Raw genomic sequence first — 16,379 nt, forward strand, 5'->3', positions numbered from 1 at the left:
CCAAAAAGCCAAAGTGGAGCTGTGGCTCAAGTGGTAGAGTGTTAGATTTGAGCACTAAAGCTGAGGGACAGTGCCCAGGCCCAGAGTTCAAACCCCAGGACCTATGCATGTATGCACACACACACACACACACACACGCGCGCACACACACACACACACACAGTGTTTGTAGATCTGAGTGCATTTGGTAGGGCTTTCAGCTTTCAGCTTTTCTAGTTACCACTGCTCCCCATGTGGTGCCCAGGGGCGATAATTTTTCACTACTCAGGGGAAAACCCTATTTGCCATTAGAGCATTCATCAGGGGAACTGGGAGCCCATCCTAGGTTGCCAGGGTTGAGTCTGGTCCTAGTTTCCTTCCCATCAAAGAGGCTGAGGACCTGGCTGGGTCATGTGCTTTGTCTGAGGGCCCTGGGAGAGGTCCGCAGACCCCTCTGGTGCAGGCCTGTGAAGGCTACCTTGTGTTTCTGCTTCCTCTTTGGCAGGGCCCGCCCCCTCCCTCGGCAGCTTCTGGCAGTTCCAGAGGATGGTCAAGCACATCACAGGCCGCAGCGCCTTCTTCTCATATTATGGATATGGCTGCTACTGTGGACTTGGGGGCAAAGGGATTCCCGTGGACGACACTGACAGGTGCATGCGAGCGTACAGGGTCCCACCGATTCACATGGAAGCTGGAGGGTGGGTTAGGACGCTTGAAGTGCTAGTGACAGAAACGAACTCGAACTTCTGCCTGGGAGGTACAGGCTAGGCATCGAGGATGCAGGCCAGCTTCTTGACGGTGTGACTCAGGAAGCTACCGGGGACCTGGCACAGCCGTGGGCGCCAACGTGCTTTATGCTCTGCTGCGCTGTCTGAAATCCTTTTTTTTCCTTTTCTTTTTTTTTTCTTTTTGGGCCACTCTTGGGCCTGGGCACTGAACTCTGGGCCTGGGCACTGTCCCTGAGCATTTTTGCTCAAGGCTAACACTCTCCCAGCCACAGCAGCTCCACTTCTGGCTTTTCTGGTGCTAACTTACAGATAAGGGTCTTACAGATTTTCCTGCCTGGCCTAGCTTTGAACCACAATCCTTACATCTCAGCCTTTTGAGTAGCTAGATGACAGGCGTGAGTTACCAGCACCCAGCTCCAACTTATTATTTTTAATATTAAAGTTGACTCTCTGAATCCATGTCCATGTCCTCAAGTCTACCAGACGTTGATGGTAAATATTCGAAAATAAAACGACTTCTGGATTGGACATGTTCAGGAGTTCCCTGTCATGTCCTAAATGACACCATATGATGATAACTTACGTGGAATTAGGTATTATAAATCTAGAGGCCTGCAAGGCATTATGGGAGGGTGTGTCCTGCCACTTTGAGGGGCTTGTGTATTGCAGGGCTTTGGCATCCTTGGGGGTCCTGGATCCCATCCCCCTTTGATATGGAGGGACAACCACTTCTGTATTCCCCACCCCCACCTTACCTCCCCCTGGGAGAGGAGGCAGGCAAGTCCTTCCCTGTTGCCACCCATGGTCCCAACAAATCTCATCTCTCTGGGCCCCCAGGTGCTGCCGGGCACATGACTGCTGCTACCAGAAGCTGAAGGCGCTGGGCTGCCAGCCGGTGCTGAACACCTACCAGTTCTACATCGCCAACGGGACCGTGGCATGTGAGTAGCTGGGTGGTGCCTGAACCACCACCTCCTCACTGTTGCCCTGATCTTTTGGGAAACAAGGTGTTTTTCCCCCCAAGTGTTTTGAGGTAGAAAGCAGGGGGGGAGGGGGAGGGGGCAGGGAGAGGGGGGGCGGCTGGAGGGCAGTTGTGAAAAACCAGAGCTCCTTGGAGACCCCTTGCATGGTCTTAGGGTCTCTTGTGCCCACGACTGAATCTCAGCACTCTGTGGGAGTGCAGAGCTTGCTCAGTAAAAAGTGGCCGGCTGGCAGTTAGTTACGTGCCTGCAGCTTCCCTTGGCAGCTGTTGCTGGAGAGCGCTCTTCCTTCTTTCTGTCCTGTGTTATCAAAGCAGTTCAGTCATCTTTCAGCTGAACAACTATTTGTGAAGGGTGACTATAGGCATCGCCCTGTGGTTGGTCAGGCGGGGGACACTAGGAAGGACATGGAAGGGTAAAGGGAAGACGCCAGAGTGGGCAAGTGCACAGCGTCTGCCTTCACGGAGGGCTCCAGGGCTCCTGAGCAGGCTCTGGGGCCAGGCATGTGGGCACAGGGAGGGCAAGTCTGCTCTGAAGAGGGAACACTGAAGGCTCTGGACGTTGGCCTCTGGCGAGCGCATCCATGCCAGGCTGGCGGGGGATCTGTGTCCCTTAGAATCTGCACCTGTCCCCTCCCCCTGCTCCCACCTGGCCTTGTGGAGTCACAGGAGCCACTGTCCTCACAGGGATGTGACCCACAGCTGTGTCTCTGGGCATTCATGTGTCCCTTCCCCTCCTTCCCTCATCACCCAGGGCTCGGGGCTTAGACACAGTGCCCAGCAATTCACCACCCAGGAGCCACAGAGTCAGCACGCCAACTTCCTGGGGCCAGCTCCAAGACCACACCATGCTGGCATGTGTCCCTCCCGCAGAAACTCAGGGGGACTTCCTGAGTTGGAGCTCTTTGCCCTGGCCCGAAGCCACACATCACTCCATGTGACACTCCAAGCCCCCATCTGAGGCAGGGAGGCCCGGGGCAGGGCTGCAGGAGGCCACCTGGCATATCATTAGCGTCACATAGTACAATACTTCAGTATAGTACAGGCCAGGGACAGGATCTAGCTGCACAGAGGACTGAGATGGAGTGGTGGGGTGCCTAGCTGTTGGTTAGTATATACTGGGGTGTTTTGGGGGGTTGCACAACAAAGGTACCCCTAATCTTTTTCTTAGTATGGCTCATGGTCTTTCTTTCTTTCTTCCTTTTGGTTGGTTGTGGGGCTTGATCTGGGCCTGGGCAGTGTTCCTGAACTCTTCAGCTCAAGGCAAGTGCTCTACTACTTGAGCCACAGTGCCACTTCCTGTTTTCTGGTGGTTCATTGGAGATAAAGAGTCTCATAGACTTTCCTGCCCAGGCTGGCTTTGAACTGCAATCCTCAGATCTCAGCCTCCTGAGTAGCTGACAGGCATGAGCCACCAGTGCCCTATGTGACTTTGTGCAGAATCCCAGGAGGTAGGGAGAGTTCAGGAAAGAGATATGGGGCAGAGGCTAGAGCCCAGCAGTGGCCCTTGTCCCTGCAGTGTGTGTGCTGGATGGTAGTGGGAGTACAGGCAGGGGCTGGGAGCCGACCCGGGAGCCTGAGGCCTGGGCTCTGCCCCACTCCTGGGCCACCCTGAGCCTCAGCCTGGGCTCTGACAGGCCAGAGCCTTGCTCAGGGCTCTGGGGGACTGTCCTCACCCTCTGGCACCCCAGGTTCTAATACAGGGACCTCTGTTCTCTTGCCTAGGGTTGAGTGAAGGCCCACTGGGGGCCGGTCCAGTGCCAGCACCTGGGCTGGGCACGGAGCGAGACAAGCTCAGCTCCTACTCTTTTGGCATAGGCGATCTTACGGACGCCCCAGAGCAGAAACTGCTCTCCCACACCATCCTCCTCCTCTTCGCCACGGCGAGACTGAGCCCACGGAGGGCGGGGAAGGGACGGGTCTAAGGCACAGGCAAGGTTAAGATGCCTGTACTGGAGTCTCCAGTGCGCCGCAGCACCCTGCCTAGCCTGAGTTGTGTGGGCCTCCGTTTTCTCATCTAAGAAACACAGCACCGCGTGGTCAGCTTCTGAGGTGGTTACTCCCCCCTCCCCCCACATCCCCATTCTCAAGAAGATGTCAAGGCTCAGAGAGCTCGAGGGAGATGGCCACGGTCCCACAGCCAGGAAGAGGAGAGTGGGGATTCAGACCCCCTGGTCTGGAGGAAGGTGGTGGGCTGGCTGTCACTCTAACTCAAGTCTCATGGTCTACCACAGGCTGGTGAGGTGCTCAGCGCTGGCCACGGGAGGGCAGGGAGAGATGGAGTTGGGCCTCTTGGTGCCCCACATCTTCCCATGCCTGCCAAGAGGCCTCAGAGTCAGCCGAGCTGGCTCTGACCTCAGTTTCCTCCTTGCCCAACCAGGCCTCAGTCTCCTTATCTGTAAAGGAGACCAAATCACCCACATCTCACAAGGTGGCTGGGTGACAGAAGTGACCCACATGTGGGACTGACTGCCAGCAGGTGCTTGCTGACTTCTTGGCTCTCCCCAGACTTCCTGTTCCCCTTTCCATGGTGGGAGAGTACTAGGGTGTCTTGATCACCATTTGGAGGTCTCATTGAGTCACCCCAGGGGTGAGGGTCACAGACGTTATTTACTGTCATGGAATGAAAACTCATCCTCCACACCCAGTTCAAAGAGCAGCCCCTGCAAGGGCAGATGCCTCCCCCTGCCACCCCCTCCCCTCCCCTAGCCTCCAGCCTTCTGGAAGCTCTGAAACCTGGCACCCAGGCTGGCCACACCTGGGCCTGGGCCCCGGTTGCCTAGCAACCAGCAGCTCTTCAGGAGGGAGGGGTAAGTGAGCAGGAGAGAAAAGAAGGAACTTGATCTGTCCACAGTTCTTAATGCCGCGCAGAGGAAGGTCTGTCGCCAACAAGCCCAGGGTGCGGCCAGTTTGCCAGGAAGGGACCGCTGCCCTCCACTGTGGGGGACATCCCTCCATGGAGTGGGTTATGCAAGTACTTGGCACCCCTCTGCCCACTCGTACACACAGCCTGGAATCTGCTCCAGCCACCTGGACCACTAAGCATCATTGCCTAGGGCTGGGACTGGGGTGGGGGACACCACTGCAAGTTTAGTCTGCAGGCACCTTTCCTGTTACTGGGAAAGCGGCCTCATCACAACTTTCTTTCTCTGTGCTCCTGGCTCCCTGCAATGATCTTGCCTCCTCTTTGCGTCTTTAGGCACAGACTACAGTGTGTTCTGAGAGCTGGGGGACATCAGTCTCATTCTAGATACGTGTCAGAGGCCTGCCAGGGGCGGGAGAGCAGGGGATGGTGTCACTCACAGGCAGGAACTGAGGCTGCACCTTGTGTATTGTGGAGGTAGAGTTCATGGAGGAGAAAGCGCATTCTAAAGCAGTCACCAGATCCTTTCTCCACGCCTCAGTTTCCCCTTCATCACGTTAGATGCAGGAACTGAATTTAGGCATGTTCTCTTGGTCTAGGGCCATCTTTTCTCCCAGGTCATGACAAACCTGTCCTAGCATGGCTGAGGGAGGCTGCCCAAGAGATAGCGCAGAGAAAAGACTGCTGCCAGAGACTTGCTCCAGAGGACCACGCCTGAGAAAGGATGGGAAGAGCCAGGCGTGGTGGCCCACACCCGCAGGCTTGTGGCAGCAGCAGCTCCGGGAGGAACCCCAGGGTGCGCTGTCCCTGGGGACAGTGCATGGGGAGAGTCCCTGGGGAGCTGGGGCCCCGATGGCCCTGAAGGCAAGCGGGATGACATAGAGTGGGCAGGCGCCAGGGAGAGCGGGAATGGTGTGGACAGCACATCACCAGGGCTCAGCCAGCCCCATCTCCACACAGAAGCGGGATGAGAACTCGGCAGGGCTGTGGACTTCAGAGAGGGAGGAGGACAGCAGGCAGCCTGCAGCCGGAGCGTGTCCAGGGGACGCACATGGAGCTCAGGACACATGGGGACACGTGGCAGTCTTCATGGGAGGCGTCTGTGGAGCATTCCAGCAGCCACAGCCACCTCACCATCCATCCTAGGAGGGAGTCCTACTGTTGGTCATGGGGCCGGGACAGCGGTACAGAGTTTGAACTCACAGCCTTGCAGTTGCTCAGCTTGTTTGCTTGGCGGGTGCTCTACCACTTTCGTCATGCCTTCAGCCCAGCTTTCTGCTAGTTCATTGGAGATAGAGTCTCTTGGGCTTTTCTAACTAGGGCTGGCTTTGACCAAGATTTTCCAGATCTCAGCCTCTTGAGCAGCTAAGATTACCGACAGAAGCCATGGTGCCCACTGACCCCTTTCCACTCTTAACCCCACAAAGATGCCTGGGGTGGGTTTATGTAAAAGAAAGAAAGAAAAGAAGGAGGAGGAAGCGGTGCCTCAGGCAGCCCCTCCGTGCGGGCCTGTACACCTGGGCGCACCCTGGGCGCGGGAGCTCTGACCACTCCGACACCTCTTGGCTGCTCAGACAAAGGGCAGTCAGCTTTATCTGAGTGCACAGCAGCTATTTCTGAGCAGCTCCAGGGCACCAGCATTTCAGAGGTGCCAGAGGTGCAGTGATGATCCAGAGTCCCAGCCTCAGGGACCTCAGAGTAGGAGCAGATTGTAGAAAGTATGTTGATGAAATCCACAGTGACAACAAGGGGAAGGGAGCTGGGAGAGAGCTTCAGACCAGGCAGCTGGCCTCTTTAAAGAACTGAATTTGATCAAACTCAAAGGGGATGATAGGCCCTTCCGTTGAATCCATTCAGAGGATAAGAGTTTTAGACCAAGAGGATATAGCACGCGCAAAGGCCCTGAGACACAACAGACCCAGACACATGACTGCAAAGAGGCAGGTGTACCTTGGAGCACAGTGAGGGAGGAGGATGGGTTTGGGGGAAGGGGAAGGCATGGGAGTACATGGTTGCCACTACAAAGGTCTTGCCTGAAAAACTGGAAACCAGAAGCATGAACCTAACTCACGGGACACTTTAAAAACACTTCCGCCTATGAAGGAGAGAGAACTGTTAACAGGAGTCTGGGTAGCAGCGGGGACGATGGAAAGAAGGAGGCAGAGTGTGAAGTGGCACACATGTGGGGGCGTGTGTGGGAACTGGACGGAGGGCAGGTTGGGCTCCGAGCAGTGGTAGAGGACATGATTGGCAGGCGGAGGGGGCGCCGGCTTTCCTGGGCTGCCCTTGGGAATGCGTCCTGGTGGAGGTGGCTGAGACACCCTGTGGGTTGCCAAGAAGGCATGTGGACACGGGAGCTGAGCCCTGGGGAAATGGGTCCTACCTGTCCCCGTGGCCCACCGGTGGCGGGGAGCCATCCCTGGGGACCTCTTCCGAGCAAGGCACCCTCCTGGCCTCTTGTGTTTCCTTCTAGGCCCCTCACAGCACTGTGGGACCCCGGATGTGATGGGGGAAGGGCTGCAGACGAAGGGGAAGGAGTCCCAGCTTCTCCCTTTCCTGTCCTCAACGCCGAGCGCCCCAGCCCACCCTCTGCCCGGAGCTGGGGTGGAGGGGGCCGGGGTGACGCTGGGTGTCTCTGCAGGTAGATGCTCCCTGGGTGTTGGAGCCAGCTGCTTCTGCGGGCTGCAGGCCTGTGAGTGCGACAAGCAATCCGTGTACTGCTTCAAAGAGAGCCTGCCCACCTACGAGAGGAACTTCAAGCAGTTCTACTCCGGCCACCCCCAGTGCAGAAAGCGCAAGCGGGAGTGCTAGCGCCACCCCCTGTCCCTGAGCGTCGCCCTCCCTCACGCGGCCGCCAGCCCTGGGGAGGTGAGAAGTGAGGAGACAGACTCCTTGCCCCACGGTGGGTGGAGATGACCAGCACACAAGGGGGACAACCCTTCCCAGGAAGATCTAGGAGGAGAGAGGCCCTGGATCTACCCCCATCTCCCCTCCAGCTCACCCCCACTCCGCTCCCAATCAGGTACAGGGTTGGCCAAGAATTCAGATTCATAACCCAGATCTGGCGGAGAGCGAGCGGAGAGGTGGGCAGAAAGGTCCCCAGGCATCACACCCGAGTGCGGTGTGGGCCGCAGGTCCCCAGGCAGGGGAACCGTGCTGTGCTGGCATCCCAGGAGTCAGGGTACCACGAGGACCCGAACTCCCACCCCTGCCTGGCCAGGGTTGGGAAGATGTCAAGAAACCAGGGGTGGTGGGGGAGGGGGACATGGCAAATCAGCGGGGTCCCAGGCTCCACCCAGATGTAGGAACCTCTTATTCCACTAGATGTCCATTTTAATAAACATGGATGTGTGCACCCCGGGGGGGGGGGGTGGACCCTGGGCATGACAGCGCCTGACTGGAACGGGAGGTGGCCAACATGGCCTCACACCGGCCTTTCCCACCGTGATGCTCAGCCTGCTCACCCAACAGCGGGGTCTCCCTGAGCCGCACTGGCCCGGTGACTCGGTGCTCACTAGGAGGCAGGCGGAGGGAGGATCTGCTGGCTGTACTTGGCCTTGGCCTCTGTGGTCCAGAGCACGTCCCTCTCCACCTGCCTTTTCTGCTCAGTGTCCCAGAGGATACCCCCTTTCCCTCCCTTCCTCCCCCTGCAAGTCTCCAGAACTGTGAGCTGCATTAAAGTTGTCGTGTTCTTCTGGTGTGGCTCGTGATTGACTACTGAGCTCCATTCCCTGAGATTCCTGGGTTCTCAGCAGCATGCCGGACGTGGAGGGCATGGACACCCTGTGACGTGGCCCTTCCCTGGTTAGGCACAGGAGGAGAGGGCCCAACTCACAGGACAGTGGGAGACACAGAGAGCTGTCATTGTGCAGTAGCTTGCCAAACACACACTGATTAGGCACCTGCTCTGTGCGGGGCAGGGATGTTCAGAAAACACATCTAAGGGGCCAGGCATGGTGTCGTGCCCCTGGGGGGTTTGTGGCATGTGGCCATGTGGGTGTGGGTGTGGCTGTGGGCCCTGCAGGGGGCAGGCAGCTGGTAAGGAGTGGGTGGCTGGGTCACTGGATGCATGGGTGCTGGCTCCAGCGGCAGGCCAGGCGTTACTGAAATGGCTTAAGAGGCATGGCCCAGGCCCCCAAAGCCTGCATGGGGGAGTGTGGGCATCTACAGCCAGTGCCTGCAGCTGGAGCAGACAGGCTCCACCCACCAAGCACTTGCCTGTAGGCAGGTGCAGTTAACACCTCCAAGCCCACTGAGGGGCCTTGCTGGGGCCACACGGCAGAGCCTGCCTGTCTTGCCCCTAGAGCCCCAGTTGTAGAGTCTGGTTGAGAAGAAGCCAGATCTAGAGCCACTTGGGAGAGAGGAGAGAGATCTTAGAGGCTCCTCCAAGGGTTCAGTACCACCCTGGAGAGAGTCTGTCTTCTGGCGCTGGTACCAGGGAAGATGGGGAGGAAGGTGAGTTTGGGGTGAGATGGATGGAAGCCACTAGACATGGTCTGGGCATGGTGGAGGCAGTTGGAGTAAGGAGGGCCTCGAGCTCATAGCCCTCTGGGCCTCAGTTTCCCCATTGTGATGAACAACTGATGTTTGTGTACCCACCTCTTTCGGAGGATGTTGCTTATCTTTGTTCTGATTTATGGTCAGAGGACTCTCTGTTTTGCTGATGAAATTGAGGAGTGGGTGAGAACGGGGGCCTGGTTACAGGTAGCAGTAAGACCACGGTGGGCTAGGACCCACTGTCTGCGCATTCCCAATCTCTTGCTTCCCATCACCTTTCTCCAGAGGAGGATGCTGGACCCGGAGCTTTCCGAGGCTAAGGCTTGGAGTCAGGGCTCCATTCCTGCGTGGCCTGGAGCAATTCACCTGGCCTCTCTGGGCCTTAGCCTCCTTGTTGAGAAAGGCGGCTGTGAGCAGAGTGCCACCACCGGAGAGAGGAGAGGCCGACCACGCTCTGCGCACCGTGCTAAGAGCAACACATCCATCCGCCTCTCCCTCCCCAGGCCCCGACACTGGGATCCTGCTTCTACCCAGGAAGCTGCCCCGGCAGGGCCACCCTTGGCAGGCTGCTGGATGGTTTTGCCCCCGGGGGTGCCACCTCTGCTCACAGTCAATGCCCAGCTGCGAGAAATGATGGTTCCCTGGGTGGCCAAGATGCTGCTCGGGCAAGCTGCCAGGGGTCTGTCTGTTTTCTTGAGACAATACCATGGAAGCTTCCTCTCCGCTGTCCTCCCCCCTGCCCACGCTGTCCCTCCCCCCTCCCCCCTGCATGTGGGAAGCTGGCTTGTCTCGCTGTGCCTCCAGCTTTGGTCCTGCTAGGTTTCATTTCAGGGAGGTCACAGGTCATCCACCAGCCCCCGAGGAACTCCTATCTCCCTGGCACAAGCCAGGCCTCCGTCCTCAGCTCTGACATTTTCTGCCTCCACACCAGGCCCTGTCCGGGCAGTTCTGATCCCAGCCTCATTATCAACTATACTGGGTGGAAGTGGGGAACTTGGACTGTCCTAGGGGGATGGAACATGCCCAAGACTGTGCAGCCTGTGAGGGGCTGAGGGAGCTGCCCAGTCTGTGCTGGTCTCCACGAGATGTGACAATGACCAGCTGGCGAGGTGACGCTGCTCTCCTGGACACTGGCTGCAGGGGGAGGGCTCTCCCCCCCAGTGGGTTCCCACTGTGTGGGCCCAAGGTATGCAACGCAGCACCAGAGGTGACACAAAATGTCCGCTAGGTGGCGCCTAAGGTCTAGAAAAGAGTTTGGTCTTTTCCAGAGAGGGTCCCAAAGCTGTGACTAGGGAAAAAGGAGAGGGCGGGATTCAGGGTGCAACTGTGGGCAGCGTGGCTTGGGGCTGCCTGCTTTACCTCACTACACCCCACTTACTCAACAGACAAGGGTGAGGGGAGCACTATGGAGCCCTGAGTCCAGTCCCCGCCATTGTCCCAGGGTGGGGCAACACTTTCCAAACCCAGGCACTTGGCCTCTGCTGCACCATGACCACTTCTGCCCAGGCAGCAGAAAGAGGCCAGGTAGACCAGTTGCAGGGCATCAGGATCCTGCCTTCCCGGCTGGAAACCCAGCCAAGAAAGACCCAGCCATGGGGGAGCCAAGTCAGGAGACCTTTATTGACTGGCGGAGGTGGGCACGGGACTGCAGGGGCTCTCTAAAGCTTCGGCCTCCAAGACAGCCTGAGAGGAGGCAGAGGGTAGGGGGACTCTGGGCAGTAGAATCTCATTGGCCCAGATTCCAGAAGGAGAGACATATGTGTGTGCCTCTGGTGGGCCCCACAGGTCAGAGTAACACCCTGCAAGAGGTGCTGGGGGGGGGGAGGGCACCAAGGCAGGGAGGAGACCCTAAGCTTGCTGTGCTGACTACCATGCCAGCAGTGGGGGAGCCTCGGATGACAGCTCAGAGCCCCTGTGGCAGCCTCCGTCCTCCGGCTGCTGTTCTAAATGCTGCTTCTCTTCGAGGTTTCTGGCCCATCCCGCCATCTTCTTCCTACACATCTCCCTTTGCCTTCACCTCCGCCCTGCTTGGCTTCCTCAGTGACAATGGCCAGGGAGTCACTGCCAGGGCAGGCTGAGCTTTCTCCTGATTGCTGTCCAGACAAGGCACAGTACCATGGGTCCTCGGTGCTGGTCACTGGGGGCTCCTGACCCTGAGGGGAGGGACGAGGAGGCAACAAAGGGACCTGCAGAAACAGCACATCTGGTGCGGTGCAGACCCCAGCCCAGGCCCAGGTCCCCTCACCCCTGCCCCTATACTGGCCTGGCTGCTGCAGGGAGGTCAGCCCTGTGACCCCACCCCTACCCCAGGTATGTGGGGAGGGGCCTGGCCAGGGCGATGGGTCACCATGAGCAAGAAGAGCTGTGGCCACTCCCATCCTGATCATGCCATGCTCAGAGGGGACACTGGATTCTGTGCCACCTTGCTGAGGGTGGAGTGAAGCTTCTGATCCCTGAGTGGAGCCACAGGTCTCCAAGGCCAAGATGAGTCTCCGTGCGCCATCCAGCAGGGCTGGCCGCAGCTCTCCCACAAGCTGGACTTTGAGACCAGTGTGAGGCCTGATGGGAAGCATGGTCCCAGGACACCCTCAGCCCCAGGCCAGCACTCGTGGCCCAGAGGGGCTAGGTAGCAAGGTAGTCCAGCCGAGACCCGTGTTTCCCTCTCCTGCCTTACCCTCCATGCTCAGACAGACTCCGACACGCCATGTCCCCCCAAGGCTGAATCAACATGGGACAGACACAGCCATGCCCAGTGCTGGGCTCTGGGGAGGAGCAGCAGGGCAGCCCCAGGCTCTGGTCTAGCCCTACCCCATGCGCCCCATCTGGCTGGGGTCCCCCAGCCAGACCCTCCACCTTCTTCTCTCTCAGACCTCAGAGACACTAGGCTGGGGCCTGGGAGGCTGGGGAGCCCTGTCCACAGGTGGTCTCCTCGGGGGGTGGCTCGTAGATGCTGCAGTTGGGGGTGGGCCCGTGGCAGTAGACGTTGAGGTAGCTGCGGTACTGGTCCCTGTACGCGTGGCTCCTGAGGCACAGGGCCACGCTCCGGTCGCACTCACACGTCTCCTTGTCACACTCTGTCTTGTTGAGCTCACCTGTCGGGGTAGGTGATGGGAAGGAGCTTACGTCAGGACGTGGGGTGCTGGAGTGGACCCAGACCAATAGCAACATTGCCGTATTGGGCCCTACTCCACTGTGCCAGCCCGGTGGGACTCCAACATTTCAAACTGAGGGAGCTGTGCGAATCCAATATGGTATGGTACAATTGGGGAAACTGAGGCCCACCCCCAAAGGAGGTCACCTCCTACAGTCCCAGACCCTCTGCCCTTTTGTGGCAAAAATGAAGACCGGTCCCCACTCCAGAAGAGGGAAGCAGTAAGTACCAAGTAAGGAGAAGCAGTACTTAGGCTGATTTAGATTCATGCTTGTTAGTACTTACACCCAACTAGTGCTTATTCTAATTCTTTTGGTTAGGGAGCTTGAAGTCGGGGCCTTGTGTTTGCTGGGCACCCTACCAGGGCCAGGAGCCCCTGGCCATTTTTTTATTTAGTTATTTCTTTTCCTTGCCCTGCTCTCTGACTTCAGCGCCCCGAATCTTGCTCAATTTAGTTATTTCTTAAGTCAGGTGTCACCTTTCCCTGGAGCTGGCTGCCAACTACAATCCTCGAGAAGGGGCTGGGGGTGGGGTGGGAGGGCTCCAAATGCCATCCTTTCCTCTCTCTGCCTCCGGAGTAGCTGGGATTATAGGCATGAGCCACTGTACCCAGCTTCTTCCTTTTATGCAGCTGTTTATCTTAGATGAACATTTAGATTTTAGCATCAGCATGTCCCATGCAAACTTTGGGACATTCTTATATCATGAACCCTGTGTCTGGCAAGCCTGCCTGGAGTCCCGGCACTGGTTGGTAAGGGTGGCCATCTACCTCCCCACCCCCCTCCCCATTCCCAGCTTGGGTGTGGGGGAGTGACTCACTGCAAACAATCACTGTGTCATTCTCAATCCTGTGGTCATAGTGGTCAACGTAGGGGCGGCAGCCGAGGTCAAAGAGCTTCTGATAGCAGCAGTCATGGGCATGGCAGCACCTGGGGGCAGCAAAGGGGAGCAGGGGGTCTGGGGGCAGCTGGCTGGTCTGTCTCACTCCCAGCATTGGGATTATCTATCCCAGTCCCCCTTGGGCCAGACCCTCAAACAGGTCCAGAGAGGGACAGTTACTCGTCTGAGGTCACACAGCTAGGCAGAGCTGCATCTGCTGCCCTGGACTTCTGTCCTTGATCCTGTCCCTGTCCTATCTCCGGTTTCCCCTTGGAGCCTTAGCGGAGGGACACCCTGTAGTATGGTCCAGCAATGAGGCGGGCAGCTAGGCCTGGCTCCGAGGAGCCCGGGCTGTACTCACAGGTTGTGTACCTGGCTATGTCTGATGGCGATGCTAGCTAGGGGCTCTGGGGAAAGTGAGCTCAGAAGCTGGGGCTTTGGGGAGCTCTCAGCCCATAGATCTGATGGGAGCGGCTGTCACCGGCCTTGTGTTTAGGGAGCATCAGCTGTGTCACCATTGTCCCCACATATTCTTTTTGGAGGGACATGCCTAGAGAGGGGATGGACGGTGACATTTCTAAGCCCAAGACCTTGGGGACAGACAACAGAAAGTCTTAACAAGCAAAGACCAGGCTCTTGGCCCCTAGGTCATCAAACAAGCCCAGTCCTTTGTGAAGCAGTCTGCTACCTCGTGGAGGTAGAGGTCACTCTGACCGTCAGCTGCCCTTTCTTGGTCCTGACAAGGGCCCTGGCATCCAGCACCTACCAGTCCACCTCATCCATGGGCTGGCCGCGTCCCCCCAGCCCGCAGTAGCACCCATAACCCACAAAGGCCAGGATGGCGCTTCGGCCTGTGACCGCCTCCACCATGGACTTCAGGTTGAACAGGCTGCTATGGGCTGTGGACACAACTGCAAGAGAAGCAGGAGGGTGAGCTGTGCCCTCGCCCGCCACCCGTCCTGCTCGCTCCCGGCCTCCACAGGCCCCTGCACAGATGAGGAAATGTTGGGGGGAGGAAGCCAAAGATTTCAGAACCCGGCTGGGGGCTGGATGCTCCCCTCCTTCCCCTCCCTCCCCCCCCCCCCCCACTGCAGCCATTCTTGTAGGTTCTCAGTGTTACTATCTTACTCTGTCCCAGCCAGAAGCGCTCAGACCTGCGCATCACACCCACCTGAGCCAATCTGAGGGCACTCGGGTAATGACAAGAGGTTTAAGTTTTTGCACAGAGCATCTGGCCCAGGAGATGACTTGACAGCCCCCCCCCCACATGTGGAAATCCTCACCCTCACAGCTATGCAGATGCTGCCTGCAAGGAACCAGCTCAAACCTAGGCCTAGGCCTCCACAGTCAGAAGAGTGCACACACACACACACACACACACACACACACACACACACACACACACACACACACACACACACACACACACACACACACACACACACACACACACACACACACACACACACACACACACACACACCACAGTACTTCTGGATATATAGACCACAATAAACATACACCGAGACAAGCTCACATACTCAGGCATCAGCCTGGAGACACATTTTATGGCCATGTATGTGTTACATACACAGACGCCCCCATACATTGGAACACACCTCCATGTGCGTACAAACAAACGTGTGTCTGGCTGCACACAAACTCATTAACTCACGAATACATACGCTTAGGTCCACAAATGTCAGCAAACAGCACCGTTTTACAATGCTTGCTCAGCTCTGCACCCTGCGCCCTCACAGCTCGTAAATGCCAAAGGCCCACAGCACGTTTACAAGAGCCCAGAGGAGTAAACAGCCCAGAGGAGAAGAAGAAGCCTAACAGGAAGTGGAGGCCCAGAGACAGGAAGTGGAGCCCCCATGGCCAGTGGATCCATAATGGAGGCACTTGAGTTTACAGAGGAAAGGTTGAAACATGGAGAAGGGGGGCGTCTCCTCAGAGCCAGTGCTCACCGCTGCCAGCCAGGACGGCGATGGCAAAGAATTTCTTCACACCCAGGCTGGACCTGAAGGAGAGGAAAGCCAGAGCCTGAGTCCTTCCCTCAATTTTCCTGTAGTCCAAGCCTGCTGTTCCTCCCTGGCTTCAACACAGGCATCGCCCATGCTGTCCCTCTATGCCTTAGTTCCTGTCAGCCTGGCCTCCCCAACTCCCCTGTGCCTCCTGAGAGCACACCCCCATGGGGTTGCAGAGCCAGGAGGCACTGGGACCAACTTCCTTCCATGCATCAGCTTCCAACATAGGAAGTCATTCTCTCAGACCACAGCCAACCACTCTGGTGGATTCCAGGGGGCGTTCTGGGATGAGAAATCACAGGACCCAACATAGCAGCTTGGTCTTGAAGCCCCAGCCAAGAAAGATGGGTGTCCCTCGGATTCTTGTTCTAGCTCTGCTTCTGAAATGTTGAGTGACCACAGTGAGATGTCTCAGCTTTTGACCTCAAGCATCCCATTAGAGGTTGACCCTTTTATTGCGAGAAGACACAAGGACATGTCTCAACCCAGCACTTGGAAACAGAGTTCTCCTTTTAGGAGGAATGAACTCTAGGATAGTCCCTTATCGCCTTCCCTTGCCCCCCTCCAGAAGCTCCATCCTGGAGCAGCAAGTACCTACCTGGAGGTTCTCCAAGGAGGAGAGGCCCTGATGTTTGGCCTCCTCCATCCAGAGGGGCATCTAACCAGCACCTTCTTCCTGAACCCTTTGGGGTTGGCCTGTGCCCCATCTGTCATGTCCTGGGCTCTGGGGGGCCAGCGACATAGGGCTCGAAAGGTCCTGAATATGCTCAGAAGGCTCTGGGGAGCAGGCCCCAGCTTCACACTGCCATGCACACTGGCAGGACAGTGCTGGGGCGATGCCCCTGGGCAGGAGGCAGCAGACAGGTGCCCTAGAAAAAGGAGGCTCCACCTCCTCCCGCCCACTGCCACAGCCCTGCCCACAACTGCTGGCAAAGTCACCACCCCTCACATAGTCTAGCCTGGCCCCCTGGGTGGAGTTCTATACCAGGAATTGCCTCCTGTGTGTACCTGAAATTAGCTGGAAGATATGGCCATCCCCTTCTAGAAGATGCTAAAGAACAACAACAACCAAAAAAAAAAAAAATTCATTCACTGATCCCTGTTAAAGCCCTTGAACTTTACAGGGCGGTGGGGGGATGCATCATATAAATAAGTGTAGAGCTGTTACATCTGGGTCTCTGGGTGAGGAAGAGAGATGGGGTTGGCCCCCCAAATCCAATAAGGAAAAGTGGGAAATTCCAGCACAGGGTGGTGTGGAGGAGAGCTAGTGGCT

General features: G+C 57.4%; 2 protein-coding genes across 12 annotated transcripts in view; one reads left to right on the forward strand and one right to left on the reverse strand.

Moving 5' to 3' along the window:
* Positions 1-8,245, forward strand: part of Pla2g2c (phospholipase A2 group IIC) — a 247,216-nt gene extending 238,971 nt beyond the window's left edge. For 9 of the 10 annotated variants that reach the window (XM_070037763.1, XM_070037767.1, XM_070037768.1 and 6 more), the window contains 3 exons: positions 485-629; positions 1,545-1,648; positions 7,195-8,245. In XM_070037763.1, the coding sequence (XP_069893864.1) occupies positions 485-629; positions 1,545-1,648; positions 7,195-7,379 (434 nt within the window). In that variant the 3' untranslated portion in view covers positions 7,380-8,245. Of the gene's footprint in view, positions 1-484; positions 630-1,544; positions 1,649-7,190 lie in introns of all 10 variants that reach the window. The other variant, XM_070037769.1, reaches the window with a different exon arrangement.
* Positions 8,246-10,679: 2,434 nt separating this feature from the next.
* On the reverse strand, positions 10,680-15,908 carry Pla2g2f (phospholipase A2 group IIF). Of its 2 annotated transcripts, XM_070037008.1 has the most exons (6): positions 15,705-15,908; positions 15,047-15,099; positions 13,843-13,987; positions 13,017-13,126; positions 11,917-12,138; positions 10,680-11,199 (listed from the first exon to the last, which is right to left on the reverse strand). In XM_070037008.1, the coding sequence occupies exons 1-5, from the start codon at positions 15,818-15,820 to the stop codon at positions 11,927-11,929; spliced, it is 636 nt and encodes a 211-aa protein (XP_069893109.1). In that variant the 5' UTR covers positions 15,821-15,908; the 3' UTR covers positions 10,680-11,199; positions 11,917-11,926. The 2 variants fall into 2 exon arrangements, with proteins under 2 accessions (XP_069893109.1, XP_069893108.1); XM_070037007.1 differs by having other exon boundaries at positions 10,680-12,138.
* Between the last annotated feature and the right edge of the window lie 471 nt (positions 15,909-16,379).

The sequence above is a fragment of the Dipodomys merriami genome, unplaced genomic scaffold, assembly GCF_024711535.1.
Source record: "Dipodomys merriami isolate MVZ:Mamm:240054 unplaced genomic scaffold, mDipMer1.0.p SCAF_28, whole genome shotgun sequence".
Classification (NCBI taxonomy): Eukaryota; Metazoa; Chordata; class Mammalia; order Rodentia; family Heteromyidae; genus Dipodomys; species Dipodomys merriami.

Excerpts from the sequence above, each read along its gene's own strand:
- Pla2g2f (XM_070037008.1), bottom strand. The coding sequence starts at position 15,820 with ATGACAGATGGGGCACAGGCCAACCCCAAAGGGTTCAGGAAGAAGGTG. Across the intron at positions 15,100-15,704 it reads CCTCCTTGGAGAACCTCCAG|GTCCAGCCTGGGTGTGAAGA; the intron begins GTAGGTACTTGC and ends CCTCTCCTTCAG. Across the intron at positions 13,988-15,046 it reads CGCCGTCCTGGCTGGCAGCG|TTGTGTCCACAGCCCATAGC; the intron begins GTGAGCACTGGC and ends CTTCTCTTGCAG.